This window comes from Pipistrellus kuhlii, unplaced genomic scaffold (assembly GCF_014108245.1).
Source record: "Pipistrellus kuhlii isolate mPipKuh1 unplaced genomic scaffold, mPipKuh1.p scaffold_m20_p_21, whole genome shotgun sequence".
NCBI lineage: Eukaryota > Metazoa > Chordata > Mammalia > Chiroptera > Vespertilionidae > Pipistrellus > Pipistrellus kuhlii.
In genome coordinates this window covers 1,173,811-1,200,824 of record NW_023425520.1, presented here as the reverse complement: position 1 = coordinate 1,200,824, position 27,014 = coordinate 1,173,811, and the positions used below count along the sequence as shown (strand labels likewise).

Genomic DNA, 27,014 nt, shown 5'->3' with positions numbered 1-27,014 from the left:
CATTATCTGAGACTATTGGCTGCATAGCCCCATACTCCTGCATAAGGACCCTGGAAGAGAGTCCTCCATTTTTTAGTCAAATGTCTTTTTTAAAAATAATATATTTTTTTTAATTATTGACTTGAGAGAGGAAGGGAGATGGAGAGTGAAACATTATCGATGAAAAACACACCCCTACTGGACAGGGAATTGAACCAGCTATACCTTTTGGTATATGGGACAACACTCATCCAACTGAGCCACACAGTCCAGGGCAAGCAAGGTCTTTTTATTACCACACAGGAATGGCTGGCCTGGGGCTCCAGAGATGGACCAGCCTCAGTCCCTGCCCTCTGGCCAGGAGAGCAAGGTGTCTTTGACCCATTTACAGGTGAGAAAAACAGGAGCAAGGCAAGAATGGACTTGAAGAGGCAGGAGCGAGATCCCTACCCCACTCTGAGACTGGCCAGTGTGTCTGCCAAATTTCAGATAGCTCTTCACCCCAAGCAATGCTGAGAAGGTCCTTCTGGTAGGAAAGGGCTTGTGGGAGGGGTCAGGATGGGTAATACCAGCACTGTTGGCTGGTGATGGGAGCACAAGACCCAGTGTAGATGCCTTATCAATGCTCCCTTTGCACTCCCAAGCTTGTAGCTGGTACCCATCAGAAATAGCTCTGACTGAGTTGGGAGAGGAATCTGGGAGGCAGAATGTCAGGACATGGATCTTCCCATTTCCTGAGTCACACGACTCACCCAGAGTCGCAATCTAGAAGGAGGCTGGGTCATGGTGCCAGGTTGCCCTTCTGGCCGGTCCACAGCTCTCGGAGCTCTACATGGCACCCCAGGTCCCGCAAGGCTGCCTTGGCCACGTCCTCACAATCTTGGTGAGCAGCACGGGCCCGCACAATGAGTGCTTCGGCCCCCAGGTCCAGGATGAGCTGAGAGAAGGCCTGGCTGCGGGCCACTAGGTTTCGGATCAACATGCAGGCCTGTTTCTAGAAGGGAGAAGAGAAGATGAAGGCTGTCGGATGGTGCTTGAGGTCCCAGGGTAGGATCCACTCTGACCTTGGGCTTATCTCCTAACACAATGATGACCACAACCAGAATTTGGTGGGTGCTATGCTATGACTCATCAGGCCAGATGCATCCCTTCACTTCATCTCCACAGCCCAAGGCATGGCTAATCCCCCATTTCCCAGAGTGGCCAAAGGCTCAGCAGGTGGGGCTGATCCCTGAGGTATGGATCTTCAGTCTCACAGAGTCTGGCAGGGGTCCCAGAGGAAGAGGGCAGCAAGATAGAGAAAAGAGGGGGTGTGCACAGAGCCTATCTGTCAATTACATTGGTACTCCTTCAGAATACCATGCATATCTGCCATGTGTGGCTACCTAGAAGCACCCCAACAAGGCTTCTTCCACCAGGGGATGAGTAGGTGAAGTGTGGGGGCTCCTAGCCAGGGTGGTCAGAAAAGGACAAGGGCATGTTGACCTGGAAGGGCCAGGAGAGCAAGGCCCTATAGGAACCACAGCCTGGGGTAGCTAAGGATCATGAGGAGGCCCCAGTGCTGGGGTGCATGTGAGGTGGGAGAACCAGGGGCTGCAAAAGGAGTGTGAGTTTCAGGCCACAGTGTACACATGGCTCAGTATATATTAGTTCAGCCCTGAAGACTCCCCAGTGAGGCGGACAGAACCACCCCAAATCCCAGCAGAGCCCCATCTGTTCTCCCCCATCCCCTCCTCCTTCCTAGATCCTCATAAAGAGCCTATAAGGAAAGATCAACACAGAATAAAGGAGCAGGGACAATACACTCTGGAGGATGGCATGTAGCTGCAGAACTATAGGAGCTGGGAATAGGAATCTACAAGGCTTGGACCATGATGGGAATGGGGACAGGGACTGGGAGGGCCTCCAATTGGCCCGTCACCTACATGCCGGGCTTCTGCCTTTCCTACTTCTTCTGTACCCACCTGCACACCAACCTCCTTCGGGTGTGCCTTCATCGCCTCCAGTGCAGCCAAAGCACCACCGCCCTCCACAATAATCCGGCTGTTCTCTGGCTTGCGCAGGGCCAGGACACACAGGGCTGCACAGCTCTGCTCACACACCTGCAGGATGGGTCACAGGAATGGCTGAGACCAGGCCAACAGACCACTGCCATCACCCACTTCCCAGATGAGTGTCCCAAGACACACTATCAGTCCAGGTGTGTGCCAGACCAGCAATAGCAAGAACAGTACCAGGGTGACAAAAACATCAACCAAGCTCGCCGAAGCCGGTTTGGCTCAGTGATAGAGCGTCGGTCTGCGGACTGAAAGGTCCCAGGTTCGATTCTGGTCAAGGGCATGTACCTTGGTTGCGGGCACATCCCCGGTAGGAGGTGTGCAAGAGGCAGCTGGTCGATATTTCTCTCTCATCGACATTTCTATTATAGCTATCTCTCTCCCTTTCTCTCTGTTAAAAAACAATAAAATATATTTAAAAACAAAAAATCAACCAAGCTCTTCTGTCTCCCTTCCCACTCTGCTTACCCTGGCTCTCACTCATCAAACCCCCCTCTACCCTAGCCTTACCTGATTGATCTCACCCCTTGCTCACCCTCATTTTTCCTGTCCCTCTCCCTCCGCCTCCCCCTCATCTCTAGTTGAGGAAATGGAAAGAGCATCACACAAATATAGTGACTTAGCTGGGATTCCAAATGCACTGCCCCACCTCATGAGCCCCTTGGAGGTACCTGAGGGCTGGCCAGGTGCCGGGTCATGGCAGCCACAATGGACTCTGTTCCACCTGCACGGACAATGGCATCCTTCACATCATCATTGCCTGCAATGGCCCTCAGGGCACTCAGCACTTGCTTCACAAGGTCCTATATGGAGGGCACAAGGGGGTCACACCCTGGTGTAGTCAGTCCCTCTCCCGCTGCACCAGGTGCTAACTGCTAAGTTGCTGGATTGTGGGAGGGGGTCTCGAGGGTAGGTCTGAGGCTGTTCAGCATCTGAACAACAGCTAGGGCTGCCCTGGGGCACAAAGGCGGCATGTGACAGCTGGGATACTACTCACTGTATAGAGAAGGCAGGGGAAGTAGATCTTGTTCCAATGACTTTGATACCTCCCCTGACCCCCACAGAGGAAGCAATGGCTCACATCAGCAATTAGAATACCAGGTCTCCTTGGCCTTGGCTGCAGGCCCAGTGTGGACAGTGACTGACTGGACTGGCTGCTGTCACTGACTAGGTCAGAGACAGCAAGGTCATTGCTGGTAGCAGCCAGGATCCCTGGCCCTAGGCTGGACATGTGGTGATGGGGTTGAATTAATGATGGCCAGGGGTCCCTGACTTGTTATACAGAGAGGAAAGCCCAGGAAGTGAGGAGTGGGCCACTCTCCAGCTTAGTGGGTGGCCCTATCAGCCCTGGCAACACCCACTCCTGTCCCTCCTACCCCTGGTAGAAAATAGGTACTAGAGAACAGTAAGAAAGGGTGGGGTGGGTTTATCTGCCCCAAAACTTTAGTTCCCACTTATGGGTCAATTTTGGTTTTGGAATCAGCAGACAGGCCAGGCGTGTTCTCATACAGGCTTGTATGGTTGGCAGGAGCCCAAAGGGACAAGTTCCCTGAGAGGCTAAAGACTTTCTCAGGCATGGAGAACGATGTCAAATTGAAATCAGGGTGAGGGGACGTTGCACTTTAAGACAGCTCTGGATGCCCACCTGATGGCTGTTGCAGTTGGCCAATAGGGCCACCAGGATGCCAAGGCCCCCGAGGTCTACGACCTCTTGACAGAACTCGTTGCGAACAGTCAGATGGGACAAAGTGCTGCAGAGCTCACTCAGGACGCTGGGGTTGTCATGGAATGCTGCAGAGAGGGAGGGAGAGGAACTGTGGGGATGAAGAAGGAGCAGAGGACCAGCCACAGCTCTGAGCCAGCAGTCCTGGTTCGAATCCTGCTCCACTCTTTGCCTGGCAGGGTGGCTTCCTAAACCAGGAGAGCCCCAGTGAACACCATGGGCAGTATGGACCTGCAGTGCCCCCTGCTGGCTGCTGTGGAAGACACTGTTCCCTCCACCTCTTCACCGTGCCCCAGCTAAATTCCAGACCAACTGATGGTAATACCTAAAAATAAAACACACCACATAATGCCATAATAAATCATCCGAGACTATTTTTATGATCTTGGGGTGGGAATGACCTTTCTAAGCATAACAGGAAACCCAGAAACTGTAGAAAGACATATGGAGAGTTGTCAGCAGAAGTGAACAGTTGTGAAGACCAAGCTCAGAGGGACAAGGAGGAGGCTGCACTGAAGCCTCTCCTGGAGAAGGGGTGGAAAGCCATAATCTATTCCGAGTTAATGTGACAGTCAGTTCGTGTGCCCCGGTTTCTCCATGAGTGCTAATATGATGTGCCCTGGAGGTGTTCTCTAGACATCTGCCTTTAAGTAATGGAGTGGACCCTGGATGGTCTAATCAGCTGAAGACCTTACCAGAGAAACAGGTCTTCCTGAGGAGGAAAATGCACCCCTGTGGAGTGTGGTGTCGGTCGGATCCTGCCCCACGGATTTCAGATTTGAAAGCCCCACATTAGCCAGCTCCTTGCAATAACTCTTTATATACCCACATATCCTACTGGTTGTGTCTCTCTGGTAGAACCCTGGCAAAAATGAGCTTCTGTAAATAAACAAGAAAATGCAAATGACCCCTCAAAAAAGCAGCCTGACTTCCAAGATGATCAAGACCGGTTTCCACTCTCTCCAGAAGTTTGGAGGGGAGACTGAGGCAGGCCATCTCTCTGGCAGACGAGACAAGAGCCAGTGGGGAAAGGGAACTCATTCTTCCAGCACTTCAGTACACCAGACCTGCCAGGCCTTTTTTGGTGGCTGCAGTGGATGGGAGTTGGTGCTCTGAGGTCTGAATGTCAGTGTTGCAACCTCCCATGACAGGCTCATGGTTACCCTGGAGTTAGGAATACATATATACACAAGAATTGGTGGCCAAATGTGAATCAAAGTGTAAACTGCTACCAGCCATAGAGAATGCCAGCAGTATTTCCCCCATCTTTGAGAAACACCCTTGTTTTCCCTTTGGGGAGCTCTTCCCCACTCTCAATCTGGTTGGACAGAGCTGAGTCCTTTCCCAAAATGGCTTTAGACATGTCCACAGGACTTGGTCCTGGCCAGTAAGTGCTGGCTCCCCTGGAACAACTAGGAGTAAGGATACTGTTCCATAAGGGCTACCATGCAGGTAGGATGAAGCCAAGAGATGCAAATGGAGCCTAGAGCCAACCATGCTATGCCTGAAGCAGCTCTAGGCCCTGACTCTAACTCTTACCTCACCTGTTCCTTACCTTTGGCAGCCTCAATGAGCACCTTCAAGCCTCCGTTCTCCTGCACGATCATCTTAGCGTGATCATGGGCGCTGCCGAAGGGCACACGAATGTCATCATCAAAAGTCATGATGCGGAGGGCCCAAGAGGCCTCCCTGACCACGTCGGCACAGCGGCTGTGCCTGACAATAGCACCAGTTAATAGAGGCAGCACACCAGCCTTCACCAGACTCTGTCGATTCTGCTCATGTTTCAGGCAAGCATGGCGTATGCAGCGGATCCCAGAGCAAGTCAGGTCAGCCACATCGGCATTCTGGTCCAGCGTGGCCACCAGCAGCTTTAGGCCCTGGGTGTCCAAGAGGTCGGGCTGGCCATTGATAAGTGCTGATAGGGCGTTGAGAGCCTGGAGCAGAAGTCCCTGGTCACCTTCTGCAGCCAGCTTCCAGACAGCAAGTAGAATGGGGTAGGCATCCTTCTGAGCTGCCAGAAAGCGGCAGCCCTTGTGCTGCTTGCATTGTTCACAAAAGCGGGTAAGTTGTGCCGACACCTTCTGTGGGTAATAGCAGGTCACAGACTCCCGCAGGTCTTCTAGGATCTAGAAAACATGGATGGGGGTAATGGTAAGATATGTACACATATAATAATAAAAAAAATTTTTTTTTTTTAAATAGAAAACATGGGAGAAACCTCAGTGTCATCTCAGTCCAAAGAGGGCCATAGTGACAGTGCTGTACCCCTAGGTCTGGGCCTACACTGGAAGTTTCAGGGGCCAGTTCCGGCCATGTCAGCTTCTATCTATGCCTGTGCTTTTAGGAGCCCTGAGTTTCATAGGTCCAGGCCTCTCAGTGTCCTTGCCAAGGAGCCACACATATAAGTGCAGATGTATTAAACATCCCAGCCATGGCTACCACTGCATGTGGGGTCCCAAGCAAAACAAACAGAACTGTCCAACTGAACTCAGTCAACCCAGTAAAATCATAAGAAACAATAAAATGGCTGTTGTTTGGGGTTGCTTCTTATAAGCCATAATTAACTGATACACCTTCCAATGGCCAGCTCTCCAAAAAAGGCGAAAGCCACCTTTGCTAGGCCTGCCCATACCATGTCTCCTGTTTATCTCTCTCATTCACTCAACAAATATTTACTGAGCATCTGCCAAAGAAAACCGTATTGTACAAACAGCTGATTCACTCAAATTCAACTCTAAGCACCTGGGGGAAAATAACAATAATTTTAAAAAATCTGAACAGGACAGAAAAGTCTAACTGCAATTCAACACCATGACCTCAGTGCCTGCCTGAACAGGAGCCTTCAGACAAACCCAGACAACGCCTGTCAAAATGACTATCATCAATAAATCAACAAACTATTGGTGAGGATGTGGAGAAAAGGGAATCCTTGTGCACTGTTGGTAAGAATGCCGATTGGTGGAACACTGTGAAAAGCAGTATGGAGTGACCTCAAAAAAATAAAAAAATGGAACTGCCTTATGACCCAGCAATAACACTTCTGGGAATTTACCTGAAGAAACCTAAAACAATAATTGGAAAGAATAGATGGGCCCCATGTTCAATGCAACATTATTTACAATAGCCAAGATTTGGAAGCAGCCCAAGTGACAATCAGTAGATGAGTGGATAAAAAAGCTGTGGTTCAACCCGGGAGGTGTGGCTCAGTGGTTGAGGGTTGACCTAGGAACAAAGAAGTCAGTTTGATTCCCAGTCATGACACATGCCCATTTTGTGGCCTCAGTTCCCAGGAGAGGGCATGCAGGAGGCAGCCAATCAATGGTTCTCTCTCATCATTAATGTTTTCTCTTTCCCATTTTCTCTGAAATCAAGAAAAATAAAATAAATAAAAAGCTGTGGTATAGCTGTGGCTGGCGTGGCTCAATGGTTGAGTGTCTGCCTATGAACCAGGAGGTCATGGTTCGATTCCAGTCAGGGCATATGTTCGGGTTGCAGGCTCCATCCCCAGTAGGGGATGTACGGGAGGCAGCCAATCAATGATTCTCTCTCATTGATGTTTCTATCTCTGTTTCCCTTTCCCTTCCTCTCTGAAATCAATAATAAATAAATAAAAATTTTATACCAGCAGGGATTGTGACTGAGTGACATGGAGGTTGCTGTAGCCCTAGGCAGTTCCTCTTAAAGGGCCCACTCACAGGGTAGCAGCTTGAAAGAAACCAGGGACATACAGGGAGGAACTAACTTGTCTGGAATCAGGGCAAGAGCTGGAGGGGCAGCTTTCCCCCAGATAGAAGTGCTGGCAGAGGCCATTGTTTCTCTGATGAGTCCTCCCCCGCCACAGAGCTAACAGGCAGGGGCAGTACCTAAATCTCCATCAGCCAGTTCACACTTTCGCCCACCCTAATGATTCCGAGACCCTGCATCTCCCTACTTGCAGGCTCATCTAAGGGGCTTTGCCATACAACTGGTCTCTCTTGCTTCATGCTTTGGACTTTCCTAAAGTCTCTTAAACAAGCTGCAGATGGCCTCAGCATACCCCATATCTTTCAATAAATGGCCCCAGGTCCAGCACTAGCAGCAGCTTTCCTTGATTCAGAGGTTGGCCTCTCCGGGACACCTCCAAACCCAACACAAGTAGTAGCCATCTGCAGATTGCTTTGTAGCTCTTGCTGAGTGACCCTGGGCAGGACACAGGCAGTGGCTAACTTTCTACCTCCCAGAGGCACCAGAGCAAGTGCACTTGATGGTCAGCTTCAGACATGCCAGATTACAACTTTGCCATTTCCACAAGTGACACACTCAAGGGGGGACTCGGTGAGAATCAAAGCTCCAATAAAGCAAGCCCTGCTCCATGGGTTGGTTCTTGCATAGCAGCTCTTCAGCTCTAGTAGCAGTCAATCCTCCAACCCACTGGCCTGAGGATCAAACCCTCCCAGGGATGTATTACATTTGCAGTCCCTGAATCACTATGTCTTTTGCTGGTCTTGATGTAGCCTCACTGTTTCTAGAACTCTCTTTTAAGCATTTTTGAAAAAATATTTTACAGAATATTCAGGCTAATTTTGCAACTTCCACAAATACCTACCTACTTTAAGATCAACATATTATATGCTGTGTGCTTTTCTGCTGTCACTGCTATAAAAGTGAAAATGCTTTCTATGTCAGTGCTTCTCTTTCACTGGGCACCAGTGAATGTGCGCTTATACCAGAAGTAGAATAAAGGTATTACTTTCTCCTTTTATTATAGCATATTAAGAGGTTATGTAGGTTTGCTTCAGCTTTTCCTGTATAAATCTGTTAGGATTTTCATTGACGTAGAGAGTCTGCAATTCCTCTGCCTATCAAAATCTTCTTACTAAGACAATGTTCTACTAGTTTAGCTCAGCAGGAATAGGAAATAGCAAACAGCTTTCCTGTTGGCCTATCTGCTTTGATTTAGTACATTGGCTTAGCACAATGTTTGATAGGACATTACTGACCAGAAAATACAGATGTCACATCTCTAGAAAGAAAAAAACGTAGTTCAATTCCTAATGTATACCTTCCTTGTTTGGGTTACTAGAGAGCCAGAGCAGGCTCTGAGTCTCCATTTCCCCATCAGTAATTCAGGAACAATACCGCCTACTCTACAGGCCAGTTTAAGTGCTCAGGGAAAGGCTGTAATGTTCTGGTAAATAGTCATAGATGACAGCCTTACTATGATCCCACTCTCTCTGAGCAAACTTGGTGGTCGGAAAGCTAAAAAGAGGTTCCTCCATGGTGGCCCCCCCTCCCCCCAAGAGACTCTCAGGGAGCCCTAGATGCAAACTCAGGCCCACCTGCAAACGCTGGCCATTCCCTGACCTTCAAAGCCTAGGCCTAGCCTCCTGCAGAATGGAAACCAGGGAAAAGGTACCTCTGACAGGCTATTAGAAGGTGACATGAATGGGAACAGGCATGTAAGGTCAGCCCTGCCCACATGGGCCACCTCCTCCTACCTGCAGGATGTCGTGTATAGGCTCCTGTAGTCCATCTGCAGAGATTTTGGGTGCCATCTTTATAATGTTGCTCAGTTCGACCCCTGCAGGGGAGTGGAGGAATGAGGAAACAAGTTACAGCCATCATCCCAGCAGGCCTCCGTAGGTACCCATCCCCCCCTTCCCCACAGAGGCCAGACTTAACAGCCATGTCCATACGGAGGTGGAGGTGCGAGGTGAAGGGGGTGGGTCTTTACTCCTCAGCCTGTCCAGCCAATGGGAGTAGAACAGCAGTGAGGCTGCATGCCATCACTGCAGCAAGAGGCACATTCTGCCTGGTGGGCTAAGAAGGGAGGGGATCCTCCCTTGGAGCTCCTATTATTCCTCACCCTGGCTATATCCCTGCCCTCATTGGAAGGATACTTCTGAGTACTCCTCCAGCCATTATTCAGTGACTATATCCCACTCTGTGGCCAGGACACCAGCCTCTGGCCTCTGAGGCTGAATACCTGGTCTCCCTTGGGTTTGGCCAGCGGGGAATCCGACTCTTGGTCTGGAGTAGGGGTGTCGAACTCAATCAGAGAAGGGGCCAAAATCTAAAATCCAGCCTAAATCGCGGGCCGAATGGTTTACTGAACAGTCATAAACTGTCATTGTGATGGAAACGCAGCGGAGTGCAGTGATGACAGCGCGGTGCGGGCCACACTGCAAGGCCTGGCGGGACGGATTTGGCCCGTGGGCCTTGTGTTTGACACATGTGGTCTGGAGTGATAGGGCCGGCGTTCATTTCCAGCTCCCTGACTCATCCTTTGTCATTTGACAAAGGCCTGTCCTGGGGTGGGAGAGCTTCCTACCGTGGCCTATAGGGTCTCCTAGTTCCCAACCATGCCACTACAAACAACCCGTTTTGTTTTGTTTTAATATTTTTAAAAATTGATTTCTGAGAGGATGGGAGAGGGAGAGAGAGATAGAAACATCAATGATGATAAAGAATCGTCGATAAGCTGCCTTGCACTCTGGGAATGGAGCCCACAGCCCAGGCATGTGGCCTGACTGGGAAACAAACCCTCTGGTTCATAGGTCGATACTCAACCACTGAGCCACAGTTGGCTGGGCTAAATAACCCTTTTTGAAACCACTCCCCTCTGTGGCCTGGTTTGAGCATAACAACTGTTTCTACAGGTAGGTGACTGACACCCACTTATGCCTTCTTAAGCTCAAGCCAGGGTGTGGTGAGGCAGGTGGCCCTGTTTCTTGGGACCTGGCCAGGAAAAGCCTCTTCATGCAAGTGACAATTAAAATGAGGCCCAGTGCTCGCTTCGGCAGCACATATACTAAAATGAGACTCATATTGAAGTATGCAGCCCTGCAGATGTCTGGGTAAGGCCTAGGCAAGTAGAGGGTAGGCACCCAGGGAGGTGGGAGCAGGTAGCCAGCCTGCCCAGGTCAGAACTTGGAGAGAGTACGGGGCCCATGTCAGCTGAGGTGGGGCCACAGCAGGACAGCACTCTAACACATTAAGACAGTGGACCAGACGGGACTGTCAGGCAAACTGCTGGATCAGCGCTGTGACCGAGCCATACGACCCTACCCTGTGATTCAAACTGCTCCACAGCCTCTGTCACTGCTTCCTCTGGCCCCATGTCAAACTCCTCGATGTTCTCACGAACAGCTGCATCAAACGTCTCCTGGGTAATCCGCTTGGTGGCCATCTTCATTCCTTCCTCATGGGCTGTAGGCACCCAATAGATGCTCCTGAGCTGAGAAGTTAAGGTGAAAAGAAAGCTTCTTTGAGGGCAAGAGGGCAGTTGGGAGCCCAATCACTATTTAAGGAGTATCTACTAAGGCTGCAGTGATATGAACATCTGGAAAAAATTTTACAACATGCATCATAGGACAGGGTGATATCCCAACACCCCTAGAACTTTTAAAAGTGCAGAAGAGGGCAAGTAGTTTACTATATACCTATATAATAAAAGCCTAAGTGACCGTTACAGTGGAACGACCAGAACGACCAGTCGCTATGATGTGCACTGATCACCAGGGGGCAGATGCTCAATGCAGGAGCTGCCCCCTGGTGGTCAGTGCACTCCCACAGGGGGAGCACCATGCAGCCAGAAGCCAGGCTCACGGCTGGCGAGCACAGTGGTGGTGGCAGGAGCCTCTCCTGCATCCGTGGCAGCGCTAAGGAGCAGGAGACAGGCAGTAAGGAGCGAGGGGTCCCGGACTGCATGAGGGATGTCCAACTGCCAACTTAGGCCCACTCTAAGCTGGCAAGCAGACATCCCTGAGGGCTCCCGGATTGCTAGAGGGCACAGGCCAGGCTGAGGGACCCCACCCCAGTGCATGAATTTTATGCACCGGGCCTCTAGTACTTTATAAGAAAGGGAGAATGTTGCCCTGGCCAGTGTGGCTCAGGGGTGGAAAGGAAGGAGTACCCAATCAGTAGCCTGCAGCCACTAGGGACCCTACCAGTGCACGAATTTCATGCACTGGGCTTCCAGTATTGTTATAATAATATATTGTTATTCTAATAAGGTTTTAAAATAAAAATTAATAAAGTAATTAACAAAGAGGAAAACTAAATAACTAATAGAAATAGTTTCTTGAAAAGAGAGGCAGAGAAAAGGGTGCTGAGGATAGTACTAGAAGCTGGATTGTTCTCTGAATTTACTTTGTCTTACAGGTTTGAATTTGGAACCCATATAAATGTTTCATGTGGTTAGAAAAAGAGATAAACCAATAAAAAGAAAAGCAATAAAAAAAAAAAAAAAACCACAAGAATAAAATGAAGCCCACAAATCTAAGAGTATATTTGTGCTGATCAGACCACTTCATGTGACTTTAAAACACAGCGATGTGACCGTACATGCTCACTAGTATATTAGCGGCCCGCGCACAATTAAATCCTGCGGGTAGGGTCCCTAGGCCTAGCCTCCTGCAGTCAGGGCCATCTTCTGCCTACTCGCCAGTCCATAGGCCAAATGCCGCCTCCTCTGATGAGCTATCAGGCCATTAGGATCACCAGCTCATCCCTGGCTGCTCTGGGGCTCAGGCCTGCAGGAAAATAGACTCTGGAGACTTCACCTCCATGCGCATGTGCTTGGCCGGCAGCTGATGGAATGTACTGCCTGCTTGGGCCACTCATGCAGGCGCCACCACTGCTGCTACCACTGCTGCTGGGGCTTGAAGCACTGACAAGAGGCTGCAGGGCGGGCCCACAACCTACCCACCAAGCGGCTCCGAGCTGACAGCGCATTCCATCAGTGATTGGCCCCCGCACACACACGGAGGTGAAGTTGATAGCGCCCACTTTCCCGCAGGCCTGAGCCCCCAAACAGCCAGGGATAAGCTGGTAATCCCAAAGGTCTGACAGCCAGCCAGTCCTCCCGCCACCACCCCGATCCCCCCATTCACCATCGCTGATCCATTGGAACCTACGGGCTGCGGGGAGGGACCAAGAGGTCACCAGTCCTGCTCTCGCCCCGCTAACAGGCAGGAAAGGGAAGAGAAGGTCCGAGAAGTGGTCTATGCCACCTCACGGCAACTGGTCATTTGATTGTTCCAGTCATTAGGAACACTGGCTTTATATATATATTAAAGGCTCGGCACATGAAATTCAGACCAGCCTGCACCTTCTCCAATCTGAGACCCCTCAAGAGCAGTCAGACATCCCTTTCACAATCCAGGACTGCTGACTCCCAACTACTCACGTGCCTGCCTGAGTGCCCCTAACCGCTTCTGCCTGCCAGCCTGATGACCCCCTAACCACTCCTGTGCCAGCCTGATTGGCACCTAACTGCTCTCCTGCCAGTTTGATTACCTATAACTGCCCTCCCCTGCTGGCCTGGTCACCACTAACTGCCCTCCCCTGCAGGCCTGGTCACCCCAAGTGCCCTCCCCTGCAGGCCTGGTCACTCCCAACTGCCCTCCCCTGCCAGCCTGATCTCACCCCTAACTGCTCTCCCCTGTGGCCTAATCGCCCCTAATTGCCTCTGCCCGTTTGATCACCCCTAACTGCCTCTGCCTCTTTGATCACCCCTAACTGCCCTCCCCTGCCGACCTGATCTCACCCCCAACTGCCTTAAAACCCCTTCTCAGCCCCATCTTAGGTTCTGTCTTCGCAGTTCACCCAGATTAGGTTCTGACTAGTTGGTTTCTATGTCAGTCAGTGTGAAAGGCTCTGCCTTCTATTGCTGCTCACAATTCACCCAGATTTGGTTCTGACTGGTCGGTTTCTATGCCAGTCAGTGTCTCTGGGCCTATCTCCGGACCTGATCAGAGAGGCAGGGCTGATCAGTAGCCCCCATGCGGAGGCCTGGAGAGGAAGAGAGGCACACTGCTGGCCAGGCCCAGAGAGAAAGAGAGAGGCAAGGGCTGTTCAACAGCTGCTATGGAGGCTACGGATCAGACCCTGCTTCTCTCTCCATGCCTCTCTCCTGGCCCGATCCATAGCCTCCCCAGCAGTCAGTGCTGGGTCTCTGCGCCTGCAGTGGCAGCAGTCAGTGCTGGGTCACCAAGACAACCCACCATTGACTGCAGGATTGACTTCCGGTGTTCAGTGAAGCCTTCAGTCGTCATAGTCACTGCCTTTTTATATATATATATAGATATGCTTAGGATAGTATAAAAATACAAAAGAAAATCTACATTACTAATGTTATTATGAAACTACTGTAGATATAGCAAATAAGTAATAAGGTTTATGTCATTAGGTGCCAGCATAACAGAAAAAAGATTCTAAAATAAGAAAATCAAAGTAAAAAATTCAGAATTTTAAAATTTGAACTGGAAGTATCAATACAAACTTATGATATATATTCTTTTAAGTACCCCCCCCCCCCAATTTTTATAGTTATATCAACTGAAAATGCCTAGAGGAAATGACACCACAGCAGCAATAAGCACTCCAAACACAACCGTGGTCTCAAACTACGATAACCAGGACTCCTGAAGAAATGGCTGATTCCAGTTCTGGGGAGGAAATAGGCCAGGAGAACTAGGAGCATCTTGTGAGAGCAGAATGTAAGGAAGCTTCTGAAGAAGTCATGTCAGCCGAAGCCAGTTTGGCTCAGTGGATAGAGCATCGGCCTGCGGACTGAGGAGTCCCAGGTTCGATTCCAGTCAGGGGCATGTACCTTGGTTGCAGGCACATCCCCAGTAGGAAGTGTGCAGGAGGCAGCTGATCGATGTTTCTTTCTCATTGATGTTTCTAGCTCTCTATCCCTCTCCCTTCCTCTCTGCGAGAAATCAATAAAATATATATATATTTTTAAAAGGATGATGAACCTGACATCAGGTGCATAGTATGTGTCCATTGCATGATTTCATATCAAAAGAAAAACCCAACACCACCTACCTCCTGCCCAGACGAAATGCACCTGTGAAGTTATCCTGCCAAAACCTGATCTGAATCTGACCATGCATCCAGTGGAAGGAACTCTGTGCCATGACAGTGTTATGTATCTGTACAGTCCATCTGGGATTGAAAGGTTGAAATGTAGCTAGTGCAACTGAGATACTGAATGTGCACCTTTACTTATTTGTAATTCATTTTAATGTAAATAGCTTTAAGTGATGCGGTGCTGCCTTATTAAACAACACAGCTCTAGATCTAATAATCCCTGATCAAATTCCTCAATTGCCTTAATACGATCTTTTAAAACAATTTGTTTCTGATCACAGGTCCAATCTAGAATCACACAACACAGAAAATGTATTAGGAGGACAAAGATACGGGGACACTAGGACAGTGGTACTGGATTCTGGCAAAAATCCAAGGGCAAACTGGGCTCTGTGGAAACAGGCCACTCCAGCCCATGCTCCGTTTTGCGGAGGTGGCACAGGATGCGAACATTCCGTTTGTGCAGACACGCCAGCAGGGAGGACAGGCTCTGGGGCCTGCAGGGGTAGCATCCAAATCCCAAACCCTCCACATAACCTCCTTCTTCAATTCCCTCATGGGTGATACAGGGACTCTACCTCTTAGGGCTACAGTGAAAATTCAACCAGTTAATTCTTAAAAAGCACTTAGAACAGGATCTGGCATAGAGTAAGAGCTTAATAAATGTTACTTATTAATTCCTTTCCTTTGCTGCTTAAGAGGTAAAATAGCCAATTTCTTTGTGATGTAAGAAGTGGAAGGGGCCGAAACCGGTTTGGCTCAGTGGTAGAGCATCGGTCTGCGAACTGAAAAGTTCCGGGTTCGATTCCGGTCAAGGGCATGTACCTTGGTTGCGGGCACATCCCCAGTAGGGGGTGTGCAAGAGGCAGCTCTCATCCATGTTTCTAGCTCTCTCTCTCTCTCCCTTCTTCTCTGTAAAAAATCAATAAAATATGTTAAAAAAAAAAAAAAAAAAAGAAGTGGAAGGGCATCAAATAGCCCACCTTGTTTCCCTCCCTTGCAGACAAGTCCCCACTCCTTTCTGCCCCAGAACAAGCAGTCTATTCAGGAGTTGCTAAAGTCAAAGTGAAGGAAAACATAAGGATTTTCGAGGGGTGGGGGTGTGTTTGTTTGTTTTGTTTTATAATATATTTTATTGTTTTTTTTACATAGAGGAAGGAAGAGGGATAGAGTTAGAAACATCAATGAGAGAGAAACATCGATCAGCTGCCTCCTGACTGGAATGGAACCTGGGACCCTTGAGTCCACAGGCCGACACTCTATCCACTGAAACAAACCGGTTAGGGCAAGGGTTTTCTGTTTTGAGATAGTTTCTCAGTGGGAAGTCCAGGCAGGTGATGGTGGGGTGTTCTATGGCCAACTCCAAGGAATCAGAAACTTCCAAGCTGGTGCCTGCCACTCCTGACTCTGCCATTCGACATTACTTCCATCACACTGGTCATACTTCAGACCGTGCGGTGAGTAGCTGCCCTGTCACAAAGGCACAGCTGTAAAAGGGAATGCACACTGCCCCGGTTAAAGCACGGTTCCGAGATTAGGGGTTTGAGCCCCAGACAGGACGCATACAAGAATCAATGAACGCATAAATAAGTGGGACAAATGGATGTTTCTCTCTCCCCTTCCTTTCTCTACAATCAATTTTAAAAGGGGTGGGTGGGCGGAGGAAGCATACTTTACATGAGGAATTTGAATCTTAGAGAGGGAAGAGCCCACCAGAGGCCATACAGGCAGTAAAAGGCCTGGCCATCAAGCTACCTATCCTGCCTCATGACATCTTTCCTTCACTGGTGCTCTAGTCTAAGGAACTTCTAATGTAGGAGAGGTACATGAGAACTGCATAAATTAACTAATGTCAAGTGAAGTCAGGGGCCTCCGACATGTTGTCTGACAGAACTTGGCTGTCCAGAGATGCAAGCAGACCACAAGGAGCCTCTGGAACAAAAAAAATTCCTGCGAAGACTGGTTAATATCTACTCACCCATACATTATCATTTAGCCATACCATAAAAAAAAAAAGAGACCACAAAATATACCTTGTGACGGTTAAAGTTAATCCCGTTTTTCCACTCTTTATTTCCCCAAACCAGTAATTTTCCAAAGAAACTACAAACATATAAGCTCAACCTCTAGAGACAGTTGGGGGTCTCTCTTCCTTCTCTTTTAAGGAGAGTCCACCACCCTGCGTGTGGCGTAGCTCTTCTTGCTTGTCCTCTCTGCTCAATAAAATTGCTTCCACTCTAACCTCTTGACTGGCTCGTATCTTGAATTACTTCTTGTGCGAAGCTAAGAACCCTCTTGGCTGGGTACCCTTTGGGAACTTGCCCTTCCCACATCTCCACTGGCCTTCCAGGGCACCTCCCCTTGGGAGCCTTCCCTAGCTACTCAGATAGAGCCTGTGCTCTCTGACCTTGCTCTGCACCTCCCACTCCACCTCACCCCACAAACCTCCCTCTGCCCAGCCCAGAGCTGGGTGATCAGTGTCTGGCTCTGGGACCATCTCTGAGATCCTATAGGATCTCCTAGGTCCAGCACCAGGCTGGGCTGGGACAAAACTATCAATCAAGAACGAATGAGAAAGATGGTGCCTGAGGATGATCATCTGAGAGTCACCTGGGGAAAAGCCAGGGCCAAGAGAGGGTCCAAGGTGTTGGGGGAGGAAGAGAAATAGCAAGATCCTATCTGACAGCCAGACCTCTGCTCAAGAAAATGGTACATGGAAACATCAGGGGCTTTGAATGATTCATCTTCCTCCACCCTTTACACCCACCCTTATTCAGGCACTATCCTTCCTGGGTGGCCTGGCCTGCTTCCTCCCAGCCACACCCTGAGCATCTATTCCCATAGAGACCACCTTCTTACCTGATCAAAATCCTGCAGTGGTGTCCCAACTCTCGGAAAATAAAACCCTTTACCAGTCTCTTTACCAGCTCTTTTCCTACTTAGACCTCCTCATCTGTGCTTCCTGCCTCTTTCTCATTCTTCCCAGCTGTCCAAGGGACATCCTTCATAATCACTCTGGTTAGCAGCCTCCACCTCCTTTCGCATCTCTTTTTTTATTTGAATATTATCTCTATCAAGAGTGACATGGCTCATTTATTTATTTGCTTGTATTGTCTAGCCTCCTCCCCAATGAAATTTAAGCTCCATGAAAGCTGGGTCCAATCCATCTTATTCTTCACCTTTTTCTCACTGTCTAGGACGGAGCCGGGTACCAGCAGGCACTCAGTACCCAGGCCTGAACCCTCGGAGGCCAGGGAAGGGGGCAGTTTTGTCCCCTCCGCCCCCCCCCCCCCCCCAGGGCGGCTTCTGTAAGAGTCATGCTCCAAAAGCAAGTCCTCAAGGACTGTCCACAGTCACCAGCCCGGCCCTGCGGCGCCCACTCCCCGCCCCGCGCGCGAGGGGCCTCGGCGGCTGCAGCTTCTCACCCGGTCTCCGCGGCCACGTGGGAAAGGTGGGGCTCGCGTCTGTCACTGGCGGCACCGCCTCTGGCCCCTTCTGGCCGCCGTAAGCGCGCAGGCTCGCTGGCGCCGCCTCGCCTCGGCCTTCCCCAGTCAAGCGGCCCGCGCCCAGGTGGACCAAGGGTGGCTGAGAGCGCACGGAAAGCCAAAGAGGCAAACTGGTGCGCGGCGGCGGTGTCTCTGCCGCTTTCTCCAGGCTGCTCCGGGTTACCGGCGCCTCCGGCAAGGAAGTTTTCCGCCTTCGGAGCCTCCGTCCAGAAGAAGCAGGTAGCGCGCCGGTACCGGAGGGCGCGGCCGCGGCCCCCTGCGCATGCGCACCAGGGCGCGGGTTGGACCTGCGCCTGCGCGGCGCGGCGCTGCAGGGACCGTTGGCTCATTTGCATGTCCCCGCCTCGCGCGGCGGCGGCGGGGGCGGTGGCGAAGGTGGTGGCTGGAGCTCTGGCGTCGGCGGGGGCGACTCCGCACTCGGTGGGCTCGGGGTGAGGCCCGGCCCCGCGCGTTGTCGGTGGGTGGGCCCCGGGGTCTGGGGGCTCGGGCTCGGCCCGGAGCGGGCCCCGTGTCCCCCTGCGATTGCGCCGCGGGCTCGGCCCTCGGGCTGCACGACGGCCGCGTCCCGGACGGGTCGGCCTGGTGGGGCGGTCTGCGGCCTCCGGGGCCCGAGGCCCCCTTTTTCTCCGCCCTCGGAGGCCGGGAGCCGGCGGACCGCACCCAAAGGGGTTCATTCGGTTCCTCGCTCATTCATTCCACCCGAGCCCGAAGCGGCCTTTCGCGTGAGGCGATCACGGAGGCAGGGCGCTCGCTGTATAGGGCCCTTTGCCATTTTTAACGGGTTCAATCCCTACAGCAACCCCCATCACTAGCTGCCCATTCCATAGCTGGTCAAAACGGAGATATAGAGAGGTTAGGTCGCTTGATTTGGTCCCGGGCCAGGGAAGACCCTTCCCTTCGCCAGTAGAGAACAAGGGGCGCCCTAGGAAAAGGACTAAAGGATGGAAAAGGAGACGATGGTTAGAGGGAAGACTGCAAGGCAGGCGCAGGCTTGGGTCTTGGGTTGGAGGTTTCAAGTTGGAAGGAATATCTTGGTGTTTAAGGACGGGCCGCCACGGGATTCCTCCGTGTTTGGCTTCTTAGTCTTTTTCTATTTAGTCTTCAGGCTTTGTCCCCACTACTAGTGTTGTTTGCCAGGTTTCAGCCCTGGATGGTTGACCTTGGGTGAGTCACTTAGCATAAGGCTCCCGTTTCCTCTTCTGTTTCATGTCATTCATAACGGGGGACCCACTTCATTGGATTGTTGCAAGTAAATGAGGTCACGGGAGTTCCTTCCCTGCAACTGTCACTAGCTCATTGTTACTAGTCGGGGATTCCTGCGGGAGGTTTCTCTGGAGGGTCGTTGGCTCTGTTTGGAACATGGGTACAATCACACCTTTTCACATAACCCTGTGAGAGGGTTATGCTCCCACGACCTTACTGTTATCTTCAGTGATGCATGTTGCTTCTTGCAATGCTCCAGCAACCCCAGGAGATGAGGACTTTTTTTTAGAGAGCTTTCGAAGGATTCTGAGGAAATGGTCTTAGAGAAACAAAATAACTCCTCCAAGATCACAGCGCTTGTCTTGCTCCTTTTCAGTCAACACACACCTGTGAGCTTCCTGAGAGCAGAGACCCCTAGAAATAATCCGACCTTTCTCAGCAGTACCTGGCTGGATTATGGATTACTGCCTCCTTATTTTGAAGATGAGGTGAAATAGAGAGCCGGCTCTCTTGAGCATTCGTTGTCATTCTTAGTGTCTTTTCCCCTCGGCTGCAGGTCAGAGAAACATGGCTACAAGGCGAATTGCACAGGAGACATTTGATGCTGTGCTACAAGAAAAAGCTATCAGATACCACATGGACCCCAGTGGGGAGGCTGTAGGTGAAGCTCTGCAATTTAAAGCTCAAGGTAAATTAAAGTGCTTGATTGGGAACTGAGGGGGGGGGAGGCAGGTGAGGAGGCATTTAGGGTCAGAGCAGGAGGATTTCAATCCCTATATCCCAATTTGTTAAGGAGAAATGAAGTTTTCTCTGGATCTGCATGTTAAGTCTCTGTGTAGAAGAAGGTGTTATTTTACCAGGAACTTCTCCCCAGAAAGCCTCCCTCAACCTAAAGAAATGTTTTTGAATTAATCTTCTGGCTCCATCCCACCACCACTGCTAAGGTTTGAGCCCTTACCAGTTCTGGCTTAGATTATTTCAATGATAATCTACTGAACGGTCTCTCAGCTTCTGGCTTCATTCCTCTCAAATCTGCCCTGACTACAGATCTATTAGTGCCAACCTTGCTGGGCCAAGGCCCTGTTTGGACTCTCGGGGCTTCCCACTTTGGGGTTACATCCTCAGACAAGTGCAGGAGCAGGGAGGTAACAGCGATGTGTGCAAGACTGCAGGGTGGTGCAAGGGGTTGTGGTGCTGCTGAGAATAGGCCCTGCCTGAAAATGTTTCCCTTTGGAAAGTTTTGAAACACCATGCCAGCAGAATAAATAATGGAGCCCACACAGAATACAGGATGATGTGGAAGTCCCTTACAACCATGCATGAGGCTCCCAACCCTTACTCTTTACTTTGGGCTTTGTTTCAATGATACTGTGCCACCTCTCTGTGCTTTGAGTCCCTCCTCATCCCAGCTCTGCCTGGTTGATTCCCTCCAGCATGCCTTCCTCAGGAAGCCCCAGCAGGACTTGAGGTTGATTTGGTTGCCCTTCCCAGCCCCAAGTACACCATGTGCTCACTCCTCTGTTATGGGCTGGCCTCCTTCAGGCCTCATCGCTGGGCCTGTGCTGTTTGCTGCTGCGCCAGCCCCTGAGCCAGCCTTGAATGGAGGAGGGTTTCTTAGCATTGGTTGAGTGAGTCTAAAGTGCGTGCAGTAGGGATAATTGTTACATGCTTTGGACCTGGAGAAACCAACTGATTGAGTTTTCAAAAATTATATGAGTAGTGCACAGAAACATACCTGTTATAAAAGATTGAAAGACTTGAGAAATGGTTAAGAGTAAAATGTAAAAGTCTTTTTAGCTGAATTCTTAACCGTAAGAAGTAACTATATTTGTAGTAGTCTGTGCATCCTTCAATTCTTTTAGCAATATGTAATCCAGAATACTTATGTGTTTATATATATGTACACACACACACACAGAGACATATACCTATATGTACTTATATGTGCATGTATATGTATATAGGATGCCCCAAAAAATATATACACACACTTCGTATAATTATAAAGGCAGTGTTTATTAAGATATACTTCATTTTTGAAATTGAGCTATCAGCTGATTTTGTCAGATTTATGTCTCTATACATTTTGGGGGACACACTGTATACAGAGACATAAATCTGGGTATCTTTCTCTAGAGACTCAAACACCAATACATATATTGTTACCTCAAAAAAGTTTTGGGAAGGGTGAACTAGTAACCAAATGGGATGCTAGAAGGTTCTGGAACCATCTCTTTGTCACAGAGCTGCATGGTTCATCAAGTTGGACTTGCTCTGTCCCTGTTCTACTCTGCACTTTTCCAATGCCTTGGTTTACAAGGCATCGGGAAATCCTGTTGTGCAGAAACCAGCCACCACTCTACCTCTAATGCTACCTCCCTCACCACGTCGTCAGTCATTAATACCTAGATCATCCCAGTGGGCTCCTCGCTGGAACATCAACATTCACTTTCTTCCCTTTTGGTCTATTGCCCTCACAGGAGCCAGTGAGATCATTCCTTTGCTCTGAGTCTATCTGTGGCTTTCCGTCTTACTCAGACTATTCCAGCATCCCTTTTAGGGCCAGACTGGATCTTGTACCTTCCTTCCATCTGTATCTCCCTAAATTTGCTCCATGTTAGAATCATCTGGGGATCTTTAAAAAACCTTGATGTCCAAGTCACACCCCCATGCTAGTTAGTTAATTAGATCAGGGGGGATGCCTGGGGGTCCCAAAGGGACTCCAACATGCAACAGAGTTTAGGAGCTGCCTTCTTACCACTTTGCCCTTCGTTCCCTCTGGTATATTCATTCCCTGCTGGTCATATACTCCCTCTGCCTGGAAGGCTCCCCCACAGTGTGACTGGTATATTCGTTCCCTCTGGTATATTCATTCCCTGCTGGTCATACACTCCCTCTGCCTGGAAGGCTCCCCCACAGTGTGACTGTGGGGGAGCCATGCCAAGCATCCCTGGTATATTGTGGGGTTTTTTGTTTTGTTTTTGTTTTGTTTTTGTTTTGTTTTGAATATATTTTATTGATTTTTTTACAGAGAGGAAGAAAGAGGGATAGATAGTTAGAAACATTGATGAGAGAGAATCATTGATCAGCCGCCTCCTGCACACCCCCTACTGGAGATGTGCCCGCAACCAAGGTACATACCCTTGACCGGAATAGAACCTGGGACCTTTCAGTCTGCAGGCCAACGCTCTATCCATTGAACCAAACCAGTTTCAGCATCCCTGGTATATTGTTAACTTCAGTGCCTAAAGCAGTGCCCACACACAGTAGGTGCTCAGTAAGTACTGCTGACCAAATGAACTTAGATTTGTATAAAGATTTGGCTTCCGCCCTAACCAGTTTGGCTCAATGGATAAAGTGTCGGCCTGCAGACTAAAAGGTCCCAGGTTCGATTCTGTTCAAGGGCATGTACCTTGGTTGTGAGCACATCTCCAGAAGTCAGCTGATATTACTACCTCATGGCATCTCTCTCTCCCTTTTTTCATTTGACTTTTGACTAGGTAATAGATTCCGATTTAAAAGTTAGAAAGAGCCTGGCCAGCGTGGCTCAGTGGTTGAGTGTTGACCTATGAACCAGGAGGTCGTGGTTCAATTCCCAGTCAGGGTACATGCCCGGGTTGCAGTCTCAATCTTCAGTGTAGGGCGTGCAGGAGGCAGCCAATCAATGATTCTCATCATTGATGTTTCTTTCTCTCCCTCTCTCTTTCTCTCTGAAATCAATAAACATATTTAAAAAAGAAAAAAAAGGTTAGAAAGACTCTCTGTGCAAAGTTTCCTTGAGGATCATAGTTTGCTTATGTTCCTACCTTCTTAGAGAGCTTCTTTGTACATGAATAAGCAAATGCAAATATAGATTCTATTTTCCTAATTTCTACACACAGGAGAGGACAAAATCACATATTATTTACTTCCCTTTGTGGCCTCTCTTGATGGCTTGTTTAGCTTCTGCCTTCTCTCTTATCTGCTTTAGCCTCTGTTTTTTTCAGAGGGTCATTGGCTCAGTGAACCTTTCAGAGAGAGTGTATCTGCCAGCTTTGGGTCAGATATTCAGCTGTGGCCCAGTCTGCTGTAGTGGGTACAGTGTCAGACGTGGCTTTTGCCTCAGTGGCAGTATAGGCTGAGAGTTCCTACTAGAAGGCAAGGAGGGTGGCAACCTCTAAAAAGCCTGTGTGCTTCATGATAGAGGTAGTGTCCCAGTTATAGTAAAAAAAAAAAAAATCCAGGTTGCCCTGGCTGGTTTGGTTCAGTGGATAGAGTGTTGGCCTGCGGACTGAAGGGTCCCAGGTTCGATTCTGGTCAAGGGCACATGCAGGCTCCATTTCTCAGTAGGGAGTGTGCAAAAGGCAGCTAATCAATGATTCTCTCTCATCGTTGATGTTTTTATCTCTCCCTCTTCCTTCCTGTCCGAAGTCAATAAAAAGATATATTTTTAAAAGCCAGGTTATTTGAGAGCCAAACACCCTTCTTTGAGTCTAAAGAAGGGCTTGTAAGCCAAATGCCTCCTGAGCAAGGGCAGGAGACCTGAGTGATTAAAGAGCACTGCTACCCAGCCTTGATGCAGGATCGTCAGGATAGATGCAGGCCCAGTGCTTGTAGGTCTCTTTTTGAATAAAAAGTAGTAATTCCAGGTTTAAGGAAAACCACACACATTTTAAATAATGGCAACAGATAGGAATTTTGAAAATGCACTCAGACAGATAAAGCACTCCAGCTGGTTGGTATTCTACGGACTGTCCTTTGTACTTTCTGGTCTAAAGTACCTTTGTGTTTCCTTTTGGATTGTTTATTTCAGATCTTATAAGGACACTGCCAAGAGTCAGAGCAGATATGTATGACGACATTCACAGCGACAGCAGATACACTCTGGGTGCATCTGTAGCTCACTCTCGAGATGCTGCGAGGGAAGGCCTGAGAGGTGATGTATTCCCAGGACCTTCCTTCAGGTCAAACAATCCTTCTGTCAATGAAGACAACTATTTTCGCAAAGACTGTGGCCGAGATCTGGAATTTCCCCACCCTGACTCCCGAGAACAGATCTTTGGCCACCGGAAATTGGGACATTTCCGTTCTCCAGACTGGAAATTTACACTCCGTGGCTCTTGGGAACAAGACCTTGGCCACCCAGTTTCTCAAGAATCGTCTTGGTCGCAGGAATATAATTTTGGTCCTTCTGCACTACTGGGGGACTTTGGGTCCTCCAGGCTGATTGAAAAAGAGTGTTTGGAGAAAGAAAGTCGGGATTTTGACGTGGACCGTCCAGGGGAGGCAGACCCTGTGCTCAGGGCCAGTGGCCAAGTCCAGGGCAGAGGCCGGGGTCTAAACATCGTTGACCAGGAGGGTACCCTCCTAGGAAAGGGGGAGTCTCAGGGCCTGCTTACACCTAAAGCGGGGGTTGGGAAACTTGTCACCCTGAGGAATGTGAGCACAAAAAAAGTACCCACCATAAATCGTATCACTCCCAAAACTCAGGGCACTAATCAAATCCAGAAAACCACCCCAAGTTCTGACGTGACCCTGGGTGTAAACCCAGGGACAGAAGATACCCAATTCCCCGCGCAAAAGATCCCTCTGGGGCTCCATCTAAAGGACATTCGTCTCCCAAGAAGAAAAATGAGTTTTGATATCATAGATAAGTCTGATGTTTTTTCAAGATTTGGGATAGAAATCATCAAATGGGCAGGATTTCACACCATAAAAGATGATGTTAAATTTTCCCAGCTTTTCCAGACTCTCTTTGAACTTGAAACTGAAACCTGTGCTAAAATGCTTGCCTCGTTTAAATGCTCCTTAAAACCAGAGCACAGAGATTTTTGCTTTTTTACTATCAAATTTTTAAAGCACTCTGCTTTGAAAACGCCCAGAGTTGATAATGAGTTTTTAAACATGCTTTTAGACAAAGGTGCTGTGAAGACCAAAAATTGCTTTTTTGAAATCATAAAGCCCTTTGACAAGTACATCATGAGGCTGCAAGACCGGCTTCTAAAGAGTGTCACGCCCCTGCTCATGGCCTGCAATGCCTACGAGCTGAGTGTCAAAATGAAGACCCTTAGCAACCCCCTGGACTTGGCCATTGCCCTAGAGACCACCAATTCTCTCTGCCGGAAGTCTTTAGCTCTTTTGGGACAGACATTCTCCTTAGCCTCCTCTTTCCGGCAAGAGAAAATCTTAGAAGCTGTCGGCCTTCAAGATATAGCTCCCTCCCCTGCCGCATTCCCCAACTTTGAAGACTCCACTCTGTTTGGGAGAGAGTACATAGATCATCTGAAGGCCTGGCTGGTCAACAGTGGGTGTCCACTCCAGGTCAAGAAAGCTGAACCTGCGCCAACTCAAGATGAGAAAACGGTTCCTCCTCCTGAACCTGAAATTCAGGCCAAAGCTCTGAGTGGTCTAAGTGATGGTAAGGAAAGCAGTAAAGGTTTCCATTTGTTTCTTATTCATGGGTGTTTTATTTATTTATTTTTTGTATGTTTTTTTGGGGGGGGTGTTTGGTTTTTTTGTAATATTCACCCAGGAATATTTTTTTCATAGATTTTTTTTAGAGAGTAGAAGAGGGGGAGAGAGGGAGAGACACATCAATTGATTGTCTTCTGCATGCACCGCTGGGGATGAACTTTCCAGGCATGCGCCCTTGACTGGGAATGGAACCTGTGACCCTTTGGTGCTTGGGCCAGTGCTCCAACCACTGAGTCACACCAGGCACAGCTCATGGTGGGGTGGTGGTGTTTTTTGTAATATCTCTTATTCTCTGAGATTTTTAAGAATTCTTTAGCCAACTGAAAACAAATCAGAATTTTAGCAGAAAACTTGTAGTGGCTAGTATACATGTCTGCATTCAGTCCATGAGCATGTATGAGGAATCTTCAACTTACACAGGAATCTTTAGATACTCCTTTGGGAATCTGATGAAAAGCCACAGCCTTTACTATGAAAAACTCACATACAGCCTTTGCCAGAGTGCTCAGTGGTTACAGTGTCAGCCCGTGCAACAAAGGATCACAGGTTCGATTCCTGGTCAAGAACAATACCTGGGTTTTTTTGGATTTGCTCCCCACTACTAGTTAGCACGTGCGGAAGGCAACCAGTCGGTGTATCTCTCACATCACTGTTTCTCTCTCCTCAACACACATTTTCTCCTTTTCACACCCTCTGAAAAGCAATGGAGCTGGTATGGCTCAGTGGATAGAGCATAGGCATGCTGAACAAAGGGTCCCTGATTGAGTTCCGTCAAGGGCACGTACCTGGGTTGCAGGCTCCTCCCCAGCCCGTGCCCTGGTCAGGGCTCCTGCAGGAGGCAACTAATTGATGTGCTTCTCTCCCATTGATGTTTCTGTCTTTTCCTCTCCCACTCTCCCTAATGGAAAAACATCCTCAGGTGAGGATTAACAAAAAGAAAAAAAGGAAAGCAATGGAAAAAATATCCTCAGCCCAGCCACCGTGGCTCAGTAGTTGAGTGTTGATCTATGAAGTAGGAGGTCATGTTTTAATTCTCAATCAGGGCACATGCCTGGGTTGCATGCTCGATCCCCAGTGGGGAGCGTGCAGGAGCACAGTTGATAAATGATTTTCTTTCATTATTGATGTTTCTCTCTCTCTTCCCCTCCCTTCCTCTCTGAAATCAATAGAAATATTTTTAAAAATATATCCTCAGGTGAGATTTAACAAAAAGCACCACCAACATATATT

General features: G+C 49.1%; 2 protein-coding genes across 13 annotated transcripts in view; one reads left to right on the top strand and one right to left on the bottom strand.

Moving 5' to 3' along the window:
* Positions 1-247: 247 nt before the first annotated feature.
* ARMC6 (armadillo repeat containing 6) lies at positions 248-18,198 on the bottom strand. 3 transcript variants are annotated; one of them, XM_036450323.2, is made up of 8 exons: positions 18,048-18,198; positions 10,810-10,978; positions 9,240-9,322; positions 5,315-5,888; positions 3,682-3,827; positions 2,708-2,839; positions 1,944-2,081; positions 248-973 (listed from the first exon to the last, which is right to left on the bottom strand). In XM_036450323.2, exons 2-8 carry the CDS (start codon positions 10,934-10,936, stop codon positions 761-763), a joined length of 1,413 nt encoding a protein of 470 aa, XP_036306216.1. In that variant the 5' UTR covers positions 10,937-10,978; positions 18,048-18,198; the 3' UTR covers positions 248-760. The 3 variants fall into 3 exon arrangements, with proteins under 3 accessions (XP_036306216.1, XP_045441818.1, XP_045441819.1); XM_045585862.1 differs by having other exon boundaries at positions 10,810-10,986; positions 18,048-18,174; XM_045585863.1 differs by having other exon boundaries at positions 18,007-18,125.
* Positions 18,199-18,227: 29 nt separating this feature from the next.
* The window catches only part of SUGP2 (SURP and G-patch domain containing 2), a 31,992-nt gene continuing 23,205 nt past the window's right edge, over positions 18,228-27,014 (top strand). For 9 of the 10 annotated variants that reach the window (XR_006742418.1, XR_006742417.1, XR_006742419.1 and 6 more), the window contains exons 1-3: positions 18,228-18,347; positions 19,888-20,019; positions 24,124-25,728. Coding sequence is in view for 4 of the 10 variants with exons in the window: in XM_045585856.1 (XP_045441812.1) it covers positions 19,899-20,019; positions 24,124-25,728 (1,726 nt within the window). In the remaining 6 variants the exon portion in view is untranslated. Of the gene's footprint in view, positions 18,348-18,645; positions 18,797-19,887; positions 20,020-24,123; positions 25,729-27,014 lie in introns of those variants that run through there. The other variant, XM_045585859.1, reaches the window with a different exon arrangement.